The sequence below is a fragment of the Gymnoscopelus microlampas genome (assembly GCF_963454915.1).
Source record: "Gymnoscopelus microlampas genome assembly, chromosome: 3".
Classification (NCBI taxonomy): domain Eukaryota; kingdom Metazoa; phylum Chordata; class Actinopteri; order Myctophiformes; family Myctophidae; genus Gymnoscopelus; species Gymnoscopelus microlampas.
The window spans coordinates 8,194,416-8,215,394 of record NC_139940.1 but is presented as its reverse complement, the minus strand read 5'-3'; the positions used below and the strand labels follow the sequence as shown (position 1 = coordinate 8,215,394).

At 40.7% G+C, this 20,979-nt stretch overlaps 2 protein-coding genes and 1 long non-coding RNA gene across 6 annotated transcripts in view; all 3 read left to right on the top strand.

Moving 5' to 3' along the window:
• zfat (zinc finger and AT hook domain containing) overlaps window positions 1-4,795 on the top strand; it is a 22,354-nt gene extending 17,559 nt beyond the window's left edge. The window contains exons 21-25 of the mRNA XM_084052177.1: window positions 773-911; window positions 2,750-2,862; window positions 3,005-3,095; window positions 3,514-3,620; window positions 4,082-4,795. Of these exons, the coding sequence (XP_083908303.1) occupies window positions 773-911; window positions 2,750-2,862; window positions 3,005-3,095; window positions 3,514-3,620; window positions 4,082-4,276 (645 nt within the window). The 3' untranslated portion in view covers window positions 4,277-4,795. The remainder of the gene's footprint in view (window positions 1-772; window positions 912-2,749; window positions 2,863-3,004; window positions 3,096-3,513; window positions 3,621-4,081) is intronic.
• LOC311039677 lies at window positions 4,792-6,683 on the top strand. The gene is made up of 2 exons (XR_014600184.1): window positions 4,792-4,899; window positions 5,281-6,683. It is a non-coding gene; the product is annotated as an uncharacterized lncRNA (long non-coding RNA).
• Window positions 6,684-8,252: 1,569 nt separating this feature from the next.
• mroh1 (maestro heat-like repeat family member 1) overlaps window positions 8,253-20,979 on the top strand; it is a 56,487-nt gene continuing 43,760 nt past the window's right edge. For 3 of the 4 annotated variants that reach the window (XM_084053449.1, XM_084053450.1, XM_084053447.1), the window contains exons 1-7: window positions 8,253-8,395; window positions 12,612-12,695; window positions 14,375-14,457; window positions 15,260-15,405; window positions 17,542-17,673; window positions 19,199-19,361; window positions 20,714-20,812. In XM_084053449.1, the coding sequence (XP_083909575.1) occupies window positions 14,436-14,457; window positions 15,260-15,405; window positions 17,542-17,673; window positions 19,199-19,361; window positions 20,714-20,812 (562 nt within the window). In that variant the 5' untranslated portion in view covers window positions 8,253-8,395; window positions 12,612-12,695; window positions 14,375-14,435. Of the gene's footprint in view, window positions 8,418-12,611; window positions 12,696-14,374; window positions 14,458-15,259; window positions 15,406-17,541; window positions 17,674-19,198; window positions 19,362-20,713; window positions 20,813-20,979 lie in introns of all 4 variants that reach the window. The other variant, XM_084053448.1, reaches the window with a different exon arrangement.

Sequence of the window (20,979 nt, the reverse complement as noted above, 5' to 3'; positions counted from 1 at the left end):
AACATACATTTTCAAGATTATGTTACATTTAATGTGTTCACTAAAAGCAACACATTTTGTTGCTTTTAGTGAAAAATAAGCACCCAGCAGAAGTTGCGTGTGGAGGGGACAAGGAGGGGGCCAAATACAGACCCCTGGGGGACCCCGGTCAATGAGTTATATAGGGTTTAAGCAGTTAACAAGCACAGCATATTCATTTAACATGCACACACAATTTATTTACTGCTTAAACACTTAAGCGAGTCTTGACAGATAGGTGGGTTATTGAGTATAATGATCATTACATCCTGATGCAAAAGAAAATATTTCTAAAGAAGAAGAAGAACATAAATAAAGGTTGTTATGTATATGGACAATATGGGAACTATGTCATTTGGATATGGTGTCATAATTAAACTTAATGTTGATTTGGCACACTGACTATCAAGAAAATGAAAACATGGCACTTCATGTCAAAAAGGTTGCCGACCTCTGCACTACACTATACACCCTCTGCACTACACTATACACCCTCAGCACTACACTATACACCCTCTGCACTACACTATACACCCTCAGCAGTGGCTGTTGGGCTGCTTGTTTCCTAGCAATTAGTCTACTTAGTCAGTCGACGATGGTTGAAACAAGTTTTATTTAACTTAACGTGTTTAACGTGTGTGTGTGTGTGTGTGTGTGTGTGTGTGTGTGTGTGTGTGTGTGTGTGTGTGTGTGTGTGTGTGTGTGTGTGTGTGTGTGTGTGTGTGTGTGTGTGCGTGTGCTTGTGTGTACCCAGCCTTACCGCTGTGCCCACTGCCACTACTCATGTAACATCGCCGGGCCACTGAAGAGACATTACAGTCGGAAACACCCGGAACAGGAGTACCAGAATGCCGGACCTGGAATGTCTGACACAGACGCTGCGGAATCACAAGGTACACCAGCCTGTACACCCACCCAGTCCACTGTAGCCTGGGTCTTATTGTACAGGTAGACAATGCATAACCACACAGGATCTGATTCTAGACCAGCAGGTCTAACTAGCCAGTGCACACATCAACAGAACAGACACCTGTGAACTCTTAGAGACAGATTTCATGTTTTGTATTTAAAACAGTCAGAGATTGAACAAATATCGTACATTATTTAAAGCAGTATTTTACTTTGGTGTAGTACCAATATGTGTTTCTCTTTTAAGATAATTTTCTATGGCATTTCTGCATTATCAGAAAGTACAGCAGAGAGAGAGAGTGAGTGAGAGGGGGGCCTAGAGCTGGATTGGAACTCTGACCATCATTAATAACCACTTAAGCCCAAATGTGAGACAGACCGTCCCAATAAATACTGCATTGCTGATGTCATGGTGGGAGTGCAGATGAGAGGAGGGGATAAGTTTAGCTCCTAAACGGCCTACCAGCTGCACCTCTGCATGTGGCTGGCGTCAAGTGTCTCCAATGGGACACATTTGTTGGGAGATATTAAGTCCAGAAACTATTTTTATGGACGCCGTCACACCCCATAACCGAATAGTGACGATGATCCGTGGTCATTAAATATAGTGGTGGACATGAAGACTAGCGATTCAGTTCCGCCGCGGCGCCTCCGTCTTGGCAAGGCGCTCCAATCAACACAATTGCTCATGTTTCTCGGGTGTGAAGCCGGCAGGGGGGGGTGGGGGGGCAAATCCTACAATTAGGTTGGGACGTCTGTTCAGCAGGGAGCAAAAAACTGGGAAGGATGGCGTGTTCCTCCACATGCGTTTCAATGTAGTCTTTCTTTGTATACCAATTAACCCTCACCACACATTTCTGTGTTGCCACTGCTGTTGTATCCTACTGGCTCATCTGCCAGTGAGGAGCCCCCACCGAGAGGACATAGCACCTCCGCTCTGCTCCTCTTGTTCAACACCCCTCGCTGACAGGCTCTCTCGGCACATTTTAGCGTCCTTAACCGCTTTCAACTTGGTGTCTCTATTTTGTCAATATAGGCGAGAATTAAAGGTTTCATGACGTTCAGTTTTACCACACATTAAAAGTCTTTGTCATGGTCCTTCAAACGTGTATAGAAAGTTTTAACAAAAAAATCCACTCCATTGATCCATGGCAGGTGTTTTTCTCTCACATTTCTAAAGCCTTTTCAACTGCAATGAAAAAAGAAATCTTTGCCTGCGGGTGTCGCTGGTGAGGGATTTTGCCTGTCAATCGTCGCCTCTGCTCCGCCCCCCCCAAAGGAAAGGATAGGGGAGGGGAGGGGCAAGGAGGAGAGTGGGCGGGATTAATCGGCTGTGACCTCACTGCCGAAGGGCCAAGCTCAGATTACTTTTCAGACTAATTATTCAGAAAACCCCAGACCACAGAAAATCCACTGAATGTTCAAAGTTCAGATTTTTTGGGTGTAATTGAGGTCATAAAACCCCCCAAAAAACATAAAAAATAAAAAAAGTGAAAATGAATGTAATAGAACCTTTAATATCCAAAATAGCAGCTCTACATGCTCACACTGCATTGTGATGCACTGTGAGTTGGTAGATTGGCTTTTCAGGTTGATTGAGAGGATTTTGGTTCATTGGCTTGCTGTCATGGCAGTGTGTTAGGAATGGATCTGTCTACTGATACACTCCACTCTCCTGTCTCCTGTGTGTGTGTGTGTGTGTGTGTGTGTGTGTGTGTGTGTGTGTGTGTGTGTGTGTGTGTGTGTGTGTGTGTGTGTGTGTGTGTGTGTGTGTGTGTGTGTGTGTGTGTGTGTGTGTGTGTGTGTGTGTGTGTGTGTGCAGGAGCTCTGAAGTGTCCTGTGTGTAAGTTTGTTTACGGTACCAAGTGGGAGCTGAACCGTCACCTAAAGAACAGACACAACCTCAAGCTGGTGGACGGACACAGTGCCTGGGAGGTATGCACACACACACACACACACACACACACACACACACACACACACACACACACACACACACACACACACACACACACACACACACACACAGAGAGAGTATGTTTGTGATGACCTGTGACTGTGTTCTGTGTTCATGGAGGTGTTGGAGACAGTAGAGGGACAGTATGTTTCTGTAGAAGATGAAGACCAGCAGACAGAGGCAGCAGTAGCAGCTCTGCAGGACAACGCTGGTAAACACACTGTCTTCTTCTTCTTCTCCACAGAGACACAGTCTGACATAATAGTTTGTTATAGTGCAGTGGTTCTCAAGCATTTTCATGTCAATGACACCTACATTGATATGTGTATTGGCCGTGGACCCCCATCTGGAAAGATGTTGTGCCAGGAGCATAAGAGAAGATTTGTATTATTGTCTTTTTTTTAATTCATTTTTAATTATGTACATTTTCACAATGTTCTAATTGGTCCATTGGCTTGCTGTCATGGCGGTATGTTAGGAATGGATCTGTCTATTTTCAAATAGCAGAACTATAAAAATAGGGTTATTGTGGATATACTGTTCCTCATTTAGCTTGGGACCCCACTTTGAGAACCACTGTTTTAGTATGTCATAGTATAATGTAATATGTTGTGTGTGTGTGTTCGCAGGGGCAGTGAACATCCTCCAGCAGATCATTGAACTCAGCTCAGAGAACCCCGATGCAGTGGCCTCTGTGGTAACCATGGCACCCGGCACGGTTACCGTGGTAGAGCAGGTAAACAACAACAACACTGACAGCCAGTCAACAAACCTCTGCCTGTATGAACTGAGAGACAACAAGCTCACTCTGCCTTTTTACTGGAGATGTCATATCGTTGCTGTCGGTCAGAAACCTCAGTTTTTCAACTGTTTAATTAATTGCCTACTTTGTCATACAAAAGTCTGGATATTTTTGCTATTTTTGAACAACTTTGAAAGTGGTTATGTCTGATTCAAAAATGTTCGTCGACAACCTTTTTACTATTAAGAATAATATTTAAGCACTTTATACTACAGTAGGTCCGCTCCTTTTTTCCCTCAACACCAAATCTTTTTGCGGAAAATCTTGCAATGTGTTGTGAGCTTGTAGATCAGCTATTTTCGACGAAGGTTCGTCGCAGAATAGGGGCGCTAGGGCTAATGTGGTTCAAATTAAAAAGCTTCTCACAAGCCATGTGACTCTGTGTCCGTCGCCAGGTATCCCAGGAGCAGGAGTCCGGTAACCACGGTGACCAGGTGATGTTAGTGGAGGGGGAGGAGGGCCGTCCTAGCGACCAGCTGATGGTTGTGGAGGAGACGGAGGGGCTGGAGACCCTGACGGTGCTCACTCAGGGAGAGAGCGCCCACCATTACATCGTATACGTCGAGGAACAGACCGTAGAGATCAACTAGAACTAGAGCTGGTATCACAGATACTTAGTTCTAGATCGGCTGGAGCCGTTATCACAGACCTAGATCAACTAGAGCTGTTATTACAGTGTTAGACCTAGATCAACTAGAGCTGTTATTACAGTGTTAGACCTAGATCAACTAGAGCTGTCATCATGGACCCTTAGACCTAGATCAACTAGAGCTGTTATTACAGTGTTAGACCTAGATCAACTCACGCTGGGCAAGACCTGGGATGTTGGTTGTCTAGGAAGTGAAGAACCGGAAACGGTTGAATTTGACGGAAGTACCGCCCAAGGAAATGACGTTGATGCTTTACAAATTTGTTAACATTCTCCGTGAATGAAACGAGTGTTGTGATTGGTCAAAGAAATATCGTTTCCGGGGGAAACGCGTAGGACGGAAATCCTACCCACTCAGCACTTCCTAGACACTCGCTGCTTTAGGTCGTGACCAGGCTCTTCTTTTCGCAGATAAGTGAGGCTGGGACCGAGGCTAAGATCAACTAGAGCTGTTATTACTGTGTTAGACCTAGATCAACTAGAGCTGGCATTATGGACCCTTATGCTGCGTTCACATGATACAAAGATACATCACTCATTTGTAGATGCTTCAAAAGCTACAAAGTAGGGGTGTGCCGATACACTAATTTCACCAAGCGATACGATACGATATTTGGCTCACAACTTCGATACGATTTCGATACGATACGCACTTTTTTTATTATGAAAATATATGGGGGAGGAAAAAAGCAAATGCAAACAAATAATTCTGTTTTTGCATTATTCAGATATGCGAACTTGTAGCTTTTCAGCTACAACAGCCGTTTTGAATCCAAATAGGGCAATAGTGTGACACCTGACCCGAATTTTTTTTGGAAAATGTTGTCACCCTTTTCACCTCGGGGCTGTTTGCATGCCTGATTATTATGATTGTAAAAAAAAAAAAAAAAAAAAGGTATCGCGATATATCGCGGGACGATATATCGGCACACCCCTACTACAAAGCCATAAAAAAAGTTGAGCTGGTGTCAACTTCAGATACAAAGCTACAAATATGCTGTGTAGGTTTGTATTTTTTGTATCGGCCAGTGTGAACACAGCATTAGACCTAGAATAAAGCTGTTGTTCCATCCAGACCCTTAGACTTAGATTGACTTGAGACGTTATTATTCCAGGCCCTTAGACCTAGAGTGACTAGAACTCTACCCCCAGCTTATTCTCTCTCATCTAAATAAAAGTAAAACACACCCTAAACCAGAGAGTCGGATCAGCTGGTATAGTGTGCTTGATGTTAATGAAAACCTGCATAGCAGGTGATTGGAAATCATGGTTCTAACTATTACAGCTGTGTTGTGTAAGGATGGAAGGATCTTACACTCTAAACAAATCACAGTATGGAGTCTGTTTACTTGTGTACAGCATTTGATTGATATTTAAATGTGTGTGTGTGTGTGTGTGTGTGTGTGTGTGTGTGTGTGTGTGTGTGTGTGTGTGTGTGTGTTGAAAAGTGAGAAATCACTTTGACTGTTTATTGCTTTGTTGGCTTCCCTATCATAGCATGGTAATTATTTCAATCCATTATGTGGAGAATATTTGTATGTAAATGTATACTGTAGATTGTACAGCATATTCATATTTTTTTGTGTTTCTAGTTTCTTTTTCATACAATAATTATTTGCAAATAATATAACTCGATGTTAAAATCTGAGATAAATACCCCCCCCCCCCCCCCCCCAATGTTTTATCTCATGATTTTTGTTACCAATTTTTTCACCCAGTGCCAATTGCCTAAGCTGTAATCCTGGGTGCTACTGTCCCTCTGGCAGCCTGGGGAGAGCCCCGAACTGAGCTCATGCTTCCTTCAATGCATGAGGAGTGAGCAGGCCGCTTCTTATCGTCTGACAGGGGGGAGTTTCCCCGGTAGGACGTAGCGTGTGGAATGAACACGTTATTCCAACCTGTTCCTTTCCCCTCCATGGAGGCAGTATAGAGAACAGGATTACTGCATGTCTTTTGTGGGGTACCTACCCTAGGGGACACGGGGAGAACACGCAAACTCCACACAGAAAGGCCCTGTCGCCAACCCCACCTAGGATATGGGCACTGATGACGCAGAGGAGAGGACACGCCCCTAGCGCCCACAGCGTCCCCGGCGGGAATCGAACCTAACTGTGAGGCAACAGCACCACCGACTGTGCCACCGTGCCCCCAAGACATATACATTTTGAGATATCTTTGCAAAAGAATTGTGATTGGACTTAATGAAATCTGAAGTCTGATGTCGCTGAAATCTTGTTTTGCGTTTTTCTTTTGGTACTTTCTGTATTTATGGTATGCTCCTGCAGTACTTTTAGAATTTTGTTATACATTTATATTCTTAATAAAACAAATATAAGTGCCCGAACAAATCTAAATGTTTTATATTGTATACTCAATATTGTAAGGCTTGTTTATATACATTATATGTATAGCACTATACAAAAATAAAATGTATGATTATGGTCAGTGGTGGAAAGTACATTAAACTTAAGTAGCCTAACTGTCCGAAGTAAAATTCTGAGGTATTTTGACTTGATTTTTTCAATTTTCTGATACTTTATACTTTTAATCCAATACATCTCAGACTCGAGCAAACATACTTACATAAGTACAATGTACTTTTTACTCCACTACAATTATTTGACAGCTTTTGTTTGATTATCTATACAAAGCACATAAGGTCATTACAATCAGCTCCACCTTTACCAGCTGCACCATTAAAGTCCAATCATATGATTGTAAAAGGGACCTGTATAACTAGCAATAGTACATTTATATCTGGTACTGTAGCCTATATTTTGAAGCCAATACATTTATACCTTTACTCAGTACTAGGGATGTCCGATTTTATCGGCCTCCCGATATTATCGGCCGATATTAGCATAAAAATTGATATCGGGAAAATATCGGTATCGGTTTTTGAAAAAAAAAAAAATTTTTTTTTTTTTTTTTTTTTTTTTTGCTTTATAAATAAGTTACAGGAGTTCTTACTGTATATGGTGTGTGTGATATGAAATTTGAGCTTACCCTAATCACAATAATCCCCGCATATATCGGTATCGGTTGATATCGGTATCGGTAATTAAGAGTTGGACAATATCGGTATATCGGTTATCGGTAAAAAAGCCAATATCGGACAACCCTACTCAGTACAATTTTGACTCATCAAAATATTTAACAGAATATTACATTTGATTGATTAATTGATTTTGGTAGGCTACAATATGCACAATATATATACATCAAACCGAAGAATGGTATGATTTATATACACAGAATATGACATACTTATTTCCAATATGGTCCCCTACAATTAAGTTTAAAGAAAAATAATTATAGCTGTTTCTATACAAGCCATAGGCAGTGGTGTAAAGTAAGTAAGTACATGGACTCAAGTACTGTACTTAAGTACATGTTGAGGTATTTTTACTGGAGTACTTCCAATTTTCAATACTTTTACTTCACAAGAACCAAACATTGTACTTTTACTCCACTACAATTATTTGAAAACTTTAGTTACTAGTTACTTTGTATTTTTTTTTTTATTATTACAAAACATACAATAACCACTTAACCTATACTTCGGCTTGTAGATCAGCTATTTTCAAAAGATCTTTATACATTTGAAAACTTGAAATGGGACATTCTGCATAATGAGTCCTTTTACTTTTAAGTATATTTTGATACCAATACTTTTGTACTTAAACTCAAGTCAATTTTAAATTCCGGACTTTTACTTGCAACAGAGCATTGCTACATTGCAGTATTGATACTTTTCCTTAAAGTAAGAAATGTCAATGTGAGTACTTTTTCCATCACTGGACATTAGGTTGGACAGCCGTTCTAGTTCTGTGTGGGAGGAGCAGTGGGAGTGAGTCCATCTGGAGCCCCGCCCACTCGTTGATACGTTCCTGCTGACTGAAGGCACATGACCCAGCCCTGTTTACACCTGACAGGCACACACACATACACACACTGGACAACAATAACGTTATATCTGTGTGTGTGTGTGAAACTACTAAACACTCCACGACGTTTACGGTGGTGACCGGTTACCGGGCTGTGTGCAGACCGTGGTCCGGTAAGTGTGCGTCCACAGTGGGGTAAATGTGATGCTTTGTGTCCCCTCTTTGCCTGCTGTGTGCTGTGCTGTCTCTTCTTCCGTAGCACAGGCTCTGTCTGCTTCACTGAGCTGTTAGCATGTTAGCTTCCTCCAGCTATACCAAGCTCCGGTCCATAGCGTTAGGAGGAGTATCCCGCAGCCTCTCGTCTGTAGTCAAAATAAAACATACGCTTTCGCTGCCCACCAAAACAAAGACGGTTTTAAGGTGTGGAAAGCCTGTTGTCCTTAGTGGGAACACTCGGAGCCCCCCACCTCACGTCTAAAATACACCTTTTGGACAGAAAAGAAAATATTTCACCGGATGGAAACATTTTTTTAGTCACTCCACTGCGCCCCCTACAGATCTGGCTAATCGAATTTTTCTATTGACAAGATCTGTAGGGGGCGCAGCGGAGTGAACTATTTTCTTTCCCCCATCTGGTGAAATATTTCCTTTTCTGCTCAAAAGGTGTATTTAGGACGTGAGGTGGGGGGCTCAGAGTGTTCCCACTAAGGAAAGTAGGCTTTCAACATCTTAAAACCGTCTTTGTTTTGGTGAGTAGCGAAAGTGTATAGTTTATTTTCACTACAGACGAGAGGCTGCGGCCGCTGCGCTACCGCGGGTTGAAATGTGACATATTCTAACGCTGTGGACCAGAGCTAAGCTAAACCTATATGTACACTACAGCATCATCACCGCCCAGCCTCAACACATCAATGGCAATTATTATTATTTATGTTACAATGAGGCTTATTGTTGAGAGAGAACGAGCCGTTGAATGAGTCAACCTCAGTGTCTCTGCAGTGTGGGCGTTTGGCACTAAATGCTGTTGATATATTATTGTGTCTTTCCTGTGTTTTTATCTCAGATTTTGTTTGTGACAGTTGATCTCTTAAGCCCTGTCATGCTTTGGATCTACAAGCTCACTGCGCGCTGCGTAGTGATGCGTTGTGAGCTTGTAGATCTGCTGTTTTCGGGATATTATTGTGGAATGCCCAAACTAAGGATGCTAGTTAATGTGGTTGTATTGATCAGTGGTTCTCTCAACATTTGGGTCTCGACATGCAGGTAAATACCTGCCTATGAAGTGAGAGGTGACTCATAAGTCATAAATAGTGTAATATGCTGCTGTAGCTGTTGTGTTAACCTGAATGAGGAAGTAGATATGTCATAATAAGTATAATTCTGTGTGATCATGCCATCCTTGTTGCATCACTTTGAATGACTGTGTCATAATACAGTTAATGACATGAAACATCTCTATGATTGTAGGCCCTGAGATTGTCAGTGTAATGTAATGATCTTAACAACGTTTTGTTTGAATTATTATTTATATTTGTATTTATTTAATTTATGAATACATTAATACCATTTACTTTGCTGTTGTATTCCGTAGGAGTGTAATATTTGTCTAAACAACTAAGCAAATCTTATATTTTATTCATGTTTGAACAAAGAATTTAGTGTACATGAACATCTGGGTATTAATGACGTAATGATGTAATTTGCACATCAGATGCCGTTATCTAAACCCACAGACTTCCCCTGTGCTGTATAATCACAGGTCAGAAAAGAGATGTATGGACTTCTCTATCAGTAACAGTATAGTGTGCGTATTCTCTCATACATCTTATTGGCAGGTTGTTGTGTTTATAAGGCACACAAGAACAAAACCAGCGCTTTTCCAACTTTTGTAATCATGTGTGGTGTTAAAACTGTCCAGTCTTGTACAGTCTTGCCAGGTATTATTAAAGTTGTGTCCCTATTTTTGGCCATGTCATTATAGGCAAAAAAAAACTTTTTTTATAGATCTGCTATTTTTACTCTGTTTTCTATGACGTAGTATGTAGGTAGGGCTTCAGTTTAAAACTTACCCCAGTGAGTCAATTGAAGTCCCACTTACAGTCTAACTCTTCCACAAGTCCCTGCAAAACCACAGTCATCATAGCATGTGCAACAAGGAACCAATCTCAGACATCCTTTCTGCAACAAGAGTTGGGTTTGTGCTCGGAAGCTCTAGATGGGGAAAGTGATTTTTTTTTATACTGTCTTGTTGCTCAATAACCACTGTTTTGTCGGTGTACCCTTGATCAAGCCACTTATACTTCATTTGATGAAAATAGCCAATCTACAAGCTCACAACGCATCGCAACGTTGTGAGTTTGGAAAAAAACAAGATGCTTTTTTTCATGGCACATCTAAAGATAAATCTTTTCTTATCGGCTTGCTTAGCAGCTTGTTGTTAGATAGGAAGGTGATCTTAGGTGTCAAAGGATAGGATAATTATTAAGTACCTTCCTCACTGCACAGCGTCATTGTGTTTGACAGCACTAAGGCTACATATCCACATATGAATATTCACAACAAAAAATATCTCAGTCCACATGAGCATTTTAGCAGAAATAATCTCAGTCCATACTACATGCCTAAAAACGCATTTGACAACAATGTCCATGAAACAGTAATGTAAATGGTGCATTTCTATAGCACCATTTTTACAAAGTGCATTACATGTGTTGTATTCACCCATTCACACTCATTCGCACACTGACGGTGGAAGAAAGTGGCAGAAACCATGCAAGGCTGCAGCCAGGCACCAACCTTGCAATCGGGGGCAGTTACTTAGGGGTGTAGTGTTATGCTCAAGGACACTTTGACACGCATCCAAGCGGAGCCTGGGATTGAACCGGAAACCTTCCAATTCCCAATTCTATACGCTGCCAATGCCGCCCAATGCTTGTAGATTCAATGAATGTTTCCCCTTTCTGTTGATAAAGTCTAGTCTGTGGATTTAGGTTTAATGAACTGTTTAGACAAGGCAGTGGCCAGATTACAGTAGGCCTGGCTGGTCTCTAAAACAGTCAAAGTGATCCTTATCATCTTAACTAAGAATAAAACGACTTCACGAGAACGATGCTGGAGTGACTAAGAGAGTCCCCCCAAAATATATAAAGTATTACATGAATAGATTATCAACTTTAATGCAACTTTCACAGGTTGGTATTTCTAGGTTTTACACAGAAAAGATGCCAGTGCAGCTTTGTGTTTTGTTGTGTTTGTGAGTGGCTCTTGAGATGTTCTGTTTTTGCCCTTTGCTCTGTGGAGATAGCAATCTTACCTTAGAGCATTGATTTGAATGATTGGCCAATGAAAACATTATAAACATATTAGTGTGCACGTGTAGCCTTAGATGCACCCTCACCTCACCTCACTCATGGAACAGCACACTGGAGATTAAGCTCACTGTCTGTCCTATTTTTATCTCTGGTCTATACCATTTAAGCAGGACAACTACAAGCAAACGAATAAACACAAATGTTTTCAACAAGCTCACAATGCGTCACATCGTGAAACGTGAGCTTATAAAGCTGCTATTTTTGAAAAAAAGAAGAATTGGGCACAGACATCGGCTGCATAATTGCAAAAATGTTAAACATATAGTTTGTGTTTGTGATCCATACTAGGGAATAGGGATGGAAGGATATGAAACACAAGTAATATAAAGACAGAAAAAGGGATCATGCTGGCATCTCTTTGCACTTTGGTTTTAACACTTCTGGCAGTGTGACACTCTAGCTAGGCCACAAGGCTAGCAGTACTATTTGAAGATGAAAGAAAAATGCCACTGTTGTACAGTAGACACAGTGCCACTTGGATTTTGTTATTACTTATTTATTTATTGTCTCGGCCAGGCCAAAGGTGTGGCTGAGACTATGTTTTCACCCCTGTCTGTCCGTGTGTGTTTTTGCGTCCGTCCATCTTTCCGTCTGTCTGTAGCAGCTAATTTCCGGCACCGTTGGACAGATAGATTGGTGTCAAACTGTGCGCACACACACTCCCTGGAGGCCAGAATAGAACCTCTGCCCTAAATTCTTCACATCACCCTGTTAAAGCTTCACCAGGAGGCTGATTTTTGCAATCACACATCACACAAATTCGGTACACAGTATCTCTATAGTCATGTGATCAAGACGGATCTGTCAGATTTTTATATTCCATCCTGATTGACTAAGAGTGGCTACCAAAGTTTGCAGTTTTTAACAAAATGCCTGAAATCATGAACGCATCATCCGATTACCATGAAACATTGCTGCTGGCCCACAATAAGCTACCTGCTATATTATTCTTGTTTGTTTAATTATTTGATTCATGTATTTCATGTGGTTCGTGTGTTCTCTGTGTTCCCTCATCCAGGCTTGGTGAGCTAAGCTAAGGGACTAATCTGACCTGAGGCCTCCATGCCTCCCTGACTTCATCCAAACGTCACACACTGACAAGGTAAGCTGACGCTGACATCACTCGTTGTTATGGATGGCCGTAGCCGAGTGGGTAGAGAGGCCGTCTGAGAGTCGGAAAACAAAGGTCACCGGTTTGCCCTCTGGCCTGGCCAGACTATGTGTCAGTGTCACTGAGCCAGAGACACTTGACCACGTGAAACCTAGTGGACCTAATCTGGGGGCAAACGATGGGTGAAAATAGCTGATAGTTCGGAATAGGGAGCATATAGATTAGCTATTCTTTTGGAAAAGAGATTTGATGTAGAGGGGAAAAGGATGGGACCTTGCATAGCCCCTTGGGTGACTCCGGTCAACTAAGTACTGTATATAGGGTTTAATTTAGTAGCTCCTAACTGCTCTCAGGGTGCCATATTGCCTCTTCCCCACTGCTCCTAATAGTTAGGATGGGTATATTACAGATGTAAAATTTCACAAAATGTGCAAATTAATGTACCGTTATAAATACCACTACACAACTACTAAAGGGGACTATATTATTATTACATTTAGTAAAAAGGAGAACATTGATTCTCTGACTTCTTTTATACTCTAGATTTCCTCTTAATGATTAATCATTAGTTAATTTTTTCATAACCTATTTCCCAGTTTATTGCAGAGCCATCACATGATAGTCATACATAATGTAAACAGAAATCGTTAAATATGTTTGTTTGGTTAGTGAGTGTGTGGTATATAGTTGATGTTGTGTATTCTACACACCATTTGGAAAACTCAAATACCAGCATGTTTGCTGTGATAGCCATAACAGTATTTAAAGCTACAATCCTTGAGTTATAAACACTACCTGATATTTAAACGTGTGTGAAAACAAACATCTACTGCGCAGATGAGATGGAATCCCTGATTGGTCAGGGGGAGATATTGTGCAGTGCTTATGAAATGTGTCAATGGAACAATAGGGAGTCCACCTCAAACCACTGCCGATGTCCCAGTTATATTGTATTAACATACTCCATCATACAGATTGGTTAAAATAATAATAATATAATACATATTCATTTAAATATGTAACTTGTGTATCAACACTACTCTAGTCATGCGTAGACAGACGATCAGAGATTGCAGGACGTTTCTTGGAAATGATTGTTTTTCGGTGGGTTTGTTAGTGCCGATGTTCTATCCCTTATATCAGGGGTCTTCAACGTTTTCAGCCCGAGGACCCCCTAGCTGAGACAGAGATGAAGCAGGGACCCCCTCTATATTGTGTAGGCCTACAATTGTGTTTCAGATTAAACTCGTTTTTTGTTAGTTATTTTTTCCCTCTACACCTATAAACCTCTTTGCCAAAAATAGCCGATCTATAAGCTCACAACGCCTCGCAGCGCGAGGCGTTGTGAGCTTGTAGATCTGCTATTTTCGGCTAAAGTTCTCCTCAGAAAAGGGATGCTAGGGTTCAAGTGGTTAAGGTAAAACAAAATAAATCATATCACACAAAGATTTGGCGGACCCCCTGTAGTAACTCTGAGGACCCCCTAGGGGTCCCGGACCCCCTGTTGAAGACCCCTGCCTTATATTGAATTTAGATTTCCCCAGACATATCAGTAGGCGGAGATATCTGATCGTCTGGCTATGTGAGACTTAACTGCTCTTTAAAAAGTGGATAAAAAAAACAGATGATGGGCTGGATGTTCATGTGGCTGTTTGTTCACATTCACCCAGGCGGTCCTCAGCCTCGTTAGTTGTCGTTAGTGGGAATTACCAAACCATCTGACCTGGCACCATGGACGAGAGCGATGTAGAACGTGAGTAACTTCTCTCTTCTCTTCTCTTCTCTTCTCTTCTCTTCTCTTCTCTTCTCTTCTCTTCTCTTCTCTTCTCTTCTCTTCTCTTCTCTTCTCTTCTCTTCTCTTCTCTTCTCTTCTCTTCTCTGTGTTACTATGTTTTTTATGCTCTATTACTAATTTGTTAAGCACTCAAATATCGCTTTAGCTTTTTTTTTACTGATTTCTCTGTCACATTGGGAGGTTGGTAGCTTACACACACACACACGCGCGCGCGCACGAGTACACACACACACACACACACACACACACACACACACACACACACACACACACACACACACACACTAGGGCTGTCAACTTTCCTCACAAATGATATACGAATATTGGTCTTAAAAATTGGCAGATATTCAAATATATTCGAATATTATTATTATAAAAAAAAATATATATATATATATATATATATATTTTATTTTTTTTGTTGACAGAAACAATACAAAAAACAATGTATCGAGTGCTCAGATCCAATAAAACATATCTTTTGTTTGTTTTTATAACTTGATACATTGTTTTTTGTATTGTCCCTGTCAAATAAACATTAAAAAAAAAAGTTTTTTTTAATATATTCGAATATTAATTTTCATTTTCGAATATACATATTTTCCCCATATTCGAGGAATATTCGATATTCGAATATTAATTCACCAGCCCTAACACACACACACACACACACACACACACACACACACACACACACAGTGTTACACACAGAGGCGACTGTGTTAATATTAGTGTGTGTGTGTGTTGTGTGTTGCTGTAGGGGTGACTCTCGCCCTGCTGGACGCAGCCAACGACAAAGACCCAGAGGTTCAGGAGCAGGTCAGGAAGTCCATGTTGACGCTGGGCAGACAGCAGTCTGACAGAGTGCTGGCCATGTGTCAGGATTACCTGCTCAAACACCCCAAGGTAAACACTAGCTACACTGTAAACGCTAACTACACTACATGTCCTTTAACATTTAAGCAACATATTACTTTTCATTGCCCCAAAAAACTTTTCAAAAGCCAACCTACAAGCTCATAACACATCACATTGAGACATGTTGTAAGCTTGTAGATCGGCCTATGATGACATACCCACAATAGGCACGCCAGGTTGAAAGTGGTTAGTTAATATGGTTAATTTAGACACCAGTGAAACTGCTACTGGGAAACGACCAGTCACCAACAGTAGAAGACTGTGGTTGCACTGGTCAGCTCCCAGTGGTTAACAGTAGAATACTGTGGTTGTACTGGTCAGCTCCCAGTAGTCAACAGTAGAAGACTGTGGTTGTACTGGTCAGCTCCCAGTGTGGTTAATAGTAGAAGACTGGTTTTACTGGGCAACTCCCAGTGGAAAGGTGTGCCTGTGTGGCAACTGTTTAGAGATTGTGAAACCAGGGTGTTGCTCTGGTGACTCTGCTTTCCCTTAAATGTCAACAGCTCTGAACACGTGTCAAGACTTAACTACTGACATGTTCTGCATTAAAGGGAAACCTCGCCAGTTTCTTAACCTGATTGTGAATTCAATCATTCTGTTGTGAGCAAGACATGGAAGCACACATGTCAATGTGTTCTGTGTCTCCAGAGTTCACTCAGTGGACAAAAACCTTACTAGCTGACATTAACCCCTTTGAGACCTGAAGCCGATTCTGCATGTCTCCTAAATCGCAACAGTATTCTGAAAAAGCGTTTTTATATCAGTGGTGCTCAAACCTTTTCATGTCAAGGACCCCCAAAATTATATGTATTTGGCCACGGACCCCCATCTCAAAATATGTTTGTTCCAGGGACCCCCCAGAAGCAAAGATTTGAGTTAAAAATGTTCGCTTTAAAATAATATATATATTCAAAGATTTGCACACATTTTCACGATTTCTCAAAAATAGCAGATCTACAAGCTCATAGCGCGGCACTCGGTGCCGCGCTATGAGCTTGTATATCTGCTATTTTTGAATAGCCCAAGTGTAAAATAATGCTTTTTTAGCTCAAAAATTACGTTCCAGGTCTCAATTTGTTAAAACATGTTGTTTAGAGTTTCAGATAGGATTCACATAAGAAAGCAGTACATTTTGTCCCATAACCATTTAACCACTTTCAACCTGGCAACCCTGTTTTGGGCTTGACATTATGGGCAAAATGTTAAAAGAAATGTTTTACAAAAAAAAAAAAAAAATTACACTATTTGTCATATAACAAAGTACACAGGGTTCGAGTGGTTAAGACCACCGTTTCTTGCTGTCATTCTTTATCGGTGTTCCTACTGTACTGTACACGCCATGATTTAATTCAACCTTCACCTGTTGATATAACCTGGGTGATTACAGACTGGCCACCGTCCCAATCTAACGACTCACACAAACAGCCCAAGGTTACATGCAGACACTAAACTAATTATGTGTCTTAGAGGTTAGAACTGCTGCTGTCAACACCCTGACACTTGTTTTTAGGCACAGTTTGTAAATGAGAAGAGAGTTGTGTTGAGAGTAGAGCCTGAATTATATCAGTTTGACCGATATATCGGTCGTTGTTTTACTTTTTTGACTACTTCGGTATCGGCAATTATGCCAGATTTTCAACTACTTTCATCCTGGCATCCCTATTTCGGGCAAGTCATTACAGGCAAAAATGACAACGTTCTGTTTGTATTTTATATTCACTTGCTTGTTTATTGTATAATTAAAGTTACATTTATTGCAAGTTCCATGTATTGAAATTTGATGTACTATATATACTTAATTACATGTTGTTTGTGTTTATTTCTAGTCATTTGTTTGTTTATAAGTTAAATAATATTTAATGCTGATATTTTGTCCAAAAGTCCAATATTTTGTAATCAATTTGAAAAACTGATTATTACAAAATGTTGGACTTTTAGACAATATATCGGACAAAACATCAGTAATAATTGATGGGCTAGGACTGTCCAAGATCAGAACCTGACTTTCTAAGAATACGTTTGGTTGTAGCAGCAGTGCAGTCGTTTTGATGCAAGACTGCTTTGTAAAAATCGTTCAATATACCAATACCAATGTATCCCTCTCCTCTCCTCTCCTCTCCTCAGTTGATAGTGAGTCACAGGGTGGTGGTTCTCCAGACCATAGAGCTGATCGTAAGCAGCAGCATAGAGGAGATCAGATACCCCAGAATAAAGAGCATCATCTCCCTGGCCTCTGATGAGATGACACGCTCTAAGGTATGTTCACACACACACACACACACACACACACACACACACACACACACACACACACACACACACACACACACACACACACACACACACACACACACACACACACACACACACACACACACACACACACACACACCAGTGGTGGAAAAAGTACTCAAATGTTTTACGTAAGTATAAGTGAAGTACTAGTAAAGTAAAAGTCTGGAATTCTAAATTGACTTGAGTAAAAGTACAAAAGTATTGGTATAGAAATGTACTTAAAGTACCAAAAGTAAAAGTACAAAAATGTTTGAAAATAGCAGATCTACAAGCTCACAACGTGTCGCGATGCGACACGTTGTGAGGTTGTAGATCGGCTATTTTCAAATAGCCTATGTATAAAATAGGGCTAAAGTGGTTAATGTATGTTTTATATTGTAATCATTTATATCTGCACAATAACTAGTAACTAAAGTTTTCAAATAATTGTAGTGAAGTAAAAGTAAAAAGTACAATATTTGCTTCTGAGATGTAGTGGAGTAGAAGTACAAGTACTGAAAATTAGAAATACCTCAAAATTGTACTTAAGTACAGTGCTTGAGTAAATGTACTTAGTTACTTTACACCACTGACACACACACACACACACACACACACACACACACACACACACACACACACACACACACACACTCACCCTTTTGGGATGAGTGTGTGAAGTCACTTTGGATAAAAGCGTCTGCTAAATGACTGTAATGTAATGTTTGTTCAGGACTTAAGCCCTTACACCCTATAGAGCGTCGCAGTTCCCGCCCACTTCCTGGTGCCGGAAGTAAATACTCGATGCATTTTTCCCATTGACTTTTACAAAGATATTTATATAAATTAATTTAAGCCTAGAATCAAGCTATCCAGGATCCTGGTGAATCATGACCATAAAACGTTTGATTCTGTGAAAAAACTTTTTTGAAAACGGCAAAACAAAGGGTATTTATTAAATATAGTATATCATATCATTAAATATAAAATTAAAAAAAATCACTGAAAAAAAGGTTTTATGGTCATGATTCACCAGGATCCTGGATGGCTTGATTCTAGGCTTAAATTGATTGATATAAATATTTTTGGAAAAGTCAATGGGAAAAATGCATCGAGTATTTACTTCCGGCACCAGGAAGTGGCGGAACTGCGACGCTCTATATTGAGAGTCGGCTCTGTATTTGGTCTGCTTTTTCTCCCTCTGCACCAAATCCTTTCACCGAAAATAGCTGATCTACAATCTCACCAAGGTTCATGTGGTTAAACATTGCCTGTACGGTTGCTTGTTTGAAGTCACTTAATCCTGGGACCCAGTAAACTCCACAGTAAAACCCTCAGCGTTAATTTAACTCTGAATGGATGAGCACTCAGTTAAATTGACTGAGGATCCTATTGTGTAGTTTCTGTTCCAGGTAGAGTTAAATGGTATCACCTGGTTTCCGGGGCTTATATGATATAATATAATTTCTCCAGCTGATACAGGAAATGTTATTGTTATTATTTACAGGAAGTAGTCTCTGATTGGCAGCAGGCAGCCAGTAATATCCTGGTTGCCGTGGGTAACAAGTACATCAACGACATCATGGAGGAGATTCTCAGCAAGTTCCAGCCTGGAGTGCTCCCTCATTTCTTTGTGGTCAAGACCCTAGCCAACCTCTCTGATTCTAATGGTACACACACACACACGCACACACATTTTAGGACGCCATTGAAAATAGCTGAACAATTGCAAAAGAAAAAGCTGATTTTCGTAGATCGCTTGTTTTTCGGTGTGTTACATCGCCCACAACTAATAATACAACTAAAAGTATAAAGTTGGAAAAACTCCAACCCCTAAACCTGACCTCTAAATGCCTAATCCTAATCCCAACCTGAATGTTTTCCTAATTGTGAGCTTAACTTTAAAAATAATTGTTAATCTTCAAACAACCATTTATATTGTGGTGAGGACGAGGAAATGGGATTTTGTTTTCTAATTCTACTACTACTTATAATAGTATAGTATAGTGTAATCAAATAATCTTGGAGTGGGTTTTTCTGATATTTTTAAGATATATATGAACAAATCAATGTCAATTGTCTTTTAATTAATCTTTTATATAAACCTCTTAAGCCCTACTTTATACTTTGTCGTACAACGGCTATTTTTGCTGTGTTATTTTTTATGTTTGAAAATCCATTGTCTCATTAAAATCGATTTGTTTTCAATAATCGACTAAATCCATTAGTTGCACCCCTACATCACAGGCAGCATAGTTTGTAATGACAAGTCAGTACTTTGATGCTGAGCAGAGTCCTGCACGGGTCCAATTTTGAGAACCCGCGCCCGCCCCGCCCATCAATAATCAGTTCCGTAGACCGACCCGTCACCCCTGATTATTTCAAAATACGAACCAGAACCGCCCCGCCCGTCAAATAATGGACCCGTTGTCCGCCCGTTTACCCGTGATTACATGCAGAGTAAAATGTAAATAGCCTACAGACAGTCACTCAATTTAAAAGTGCGTTGAAAAAGATGGCAGTCTTCAACAATAGCGCTACATTCAGTGGTCAGGTTCATTCAGAAAATAAGTGAAGACGGAGGAGCGAGCTTTAGCCACACGCGCGAACGCGCATATACGCGTATATATGCATATGTGTCGTTGTTTACATTGTCAGATGGTTTTAATTTGAAGGTTTAACAGGATGTTCAATGTGTTTTTGTGAGTTAAGATAACTGACCGGCGTGCTCCATGCCGTTGTGCTGTGTTAAGTTACACAAGTGACTTTGTTTGAGCGGAAACAGTGCTCTCTGATTTTCACAATAAAATGTTACCCACCCGCGTTTAGTTCAGTACCGCCTGTCCCCGTGATCTTAACAGTATATTTTTCACCCGTTTTCACCCGTCAAACGCGGGTACCCGTCGGGTATCCGCGGGTACCCTGCCCGTTGCAGGACTCTGGTGCTGAGTCATTAACATTGTTGTAAACACTAGGCAGTACTTTGATAACGAGTCATTAACATTGTGTCCCTGTCCTCTAGTGTACGGCATGGTTCCTTTCCTCAATGCCATCCTGGGCACCATGCTGCCCATGCTGGCCATGGCCAAATCAGACAACATGAAGTGGGTCTTCTCCTCAGGTAAGAACCTGTCTGGACCACTGGTGTGTTTTCTGATCACTGACTAGATCAGTGGTTCTTCAAACTTTTTAAAGTCAAGGACCCCCAAATTGATATGTATTTTTTTGTGCCAGGGGCCCTCAGTTGTGAAGATTTATGTAAAAAATAAATCTAAATTATTCAACATT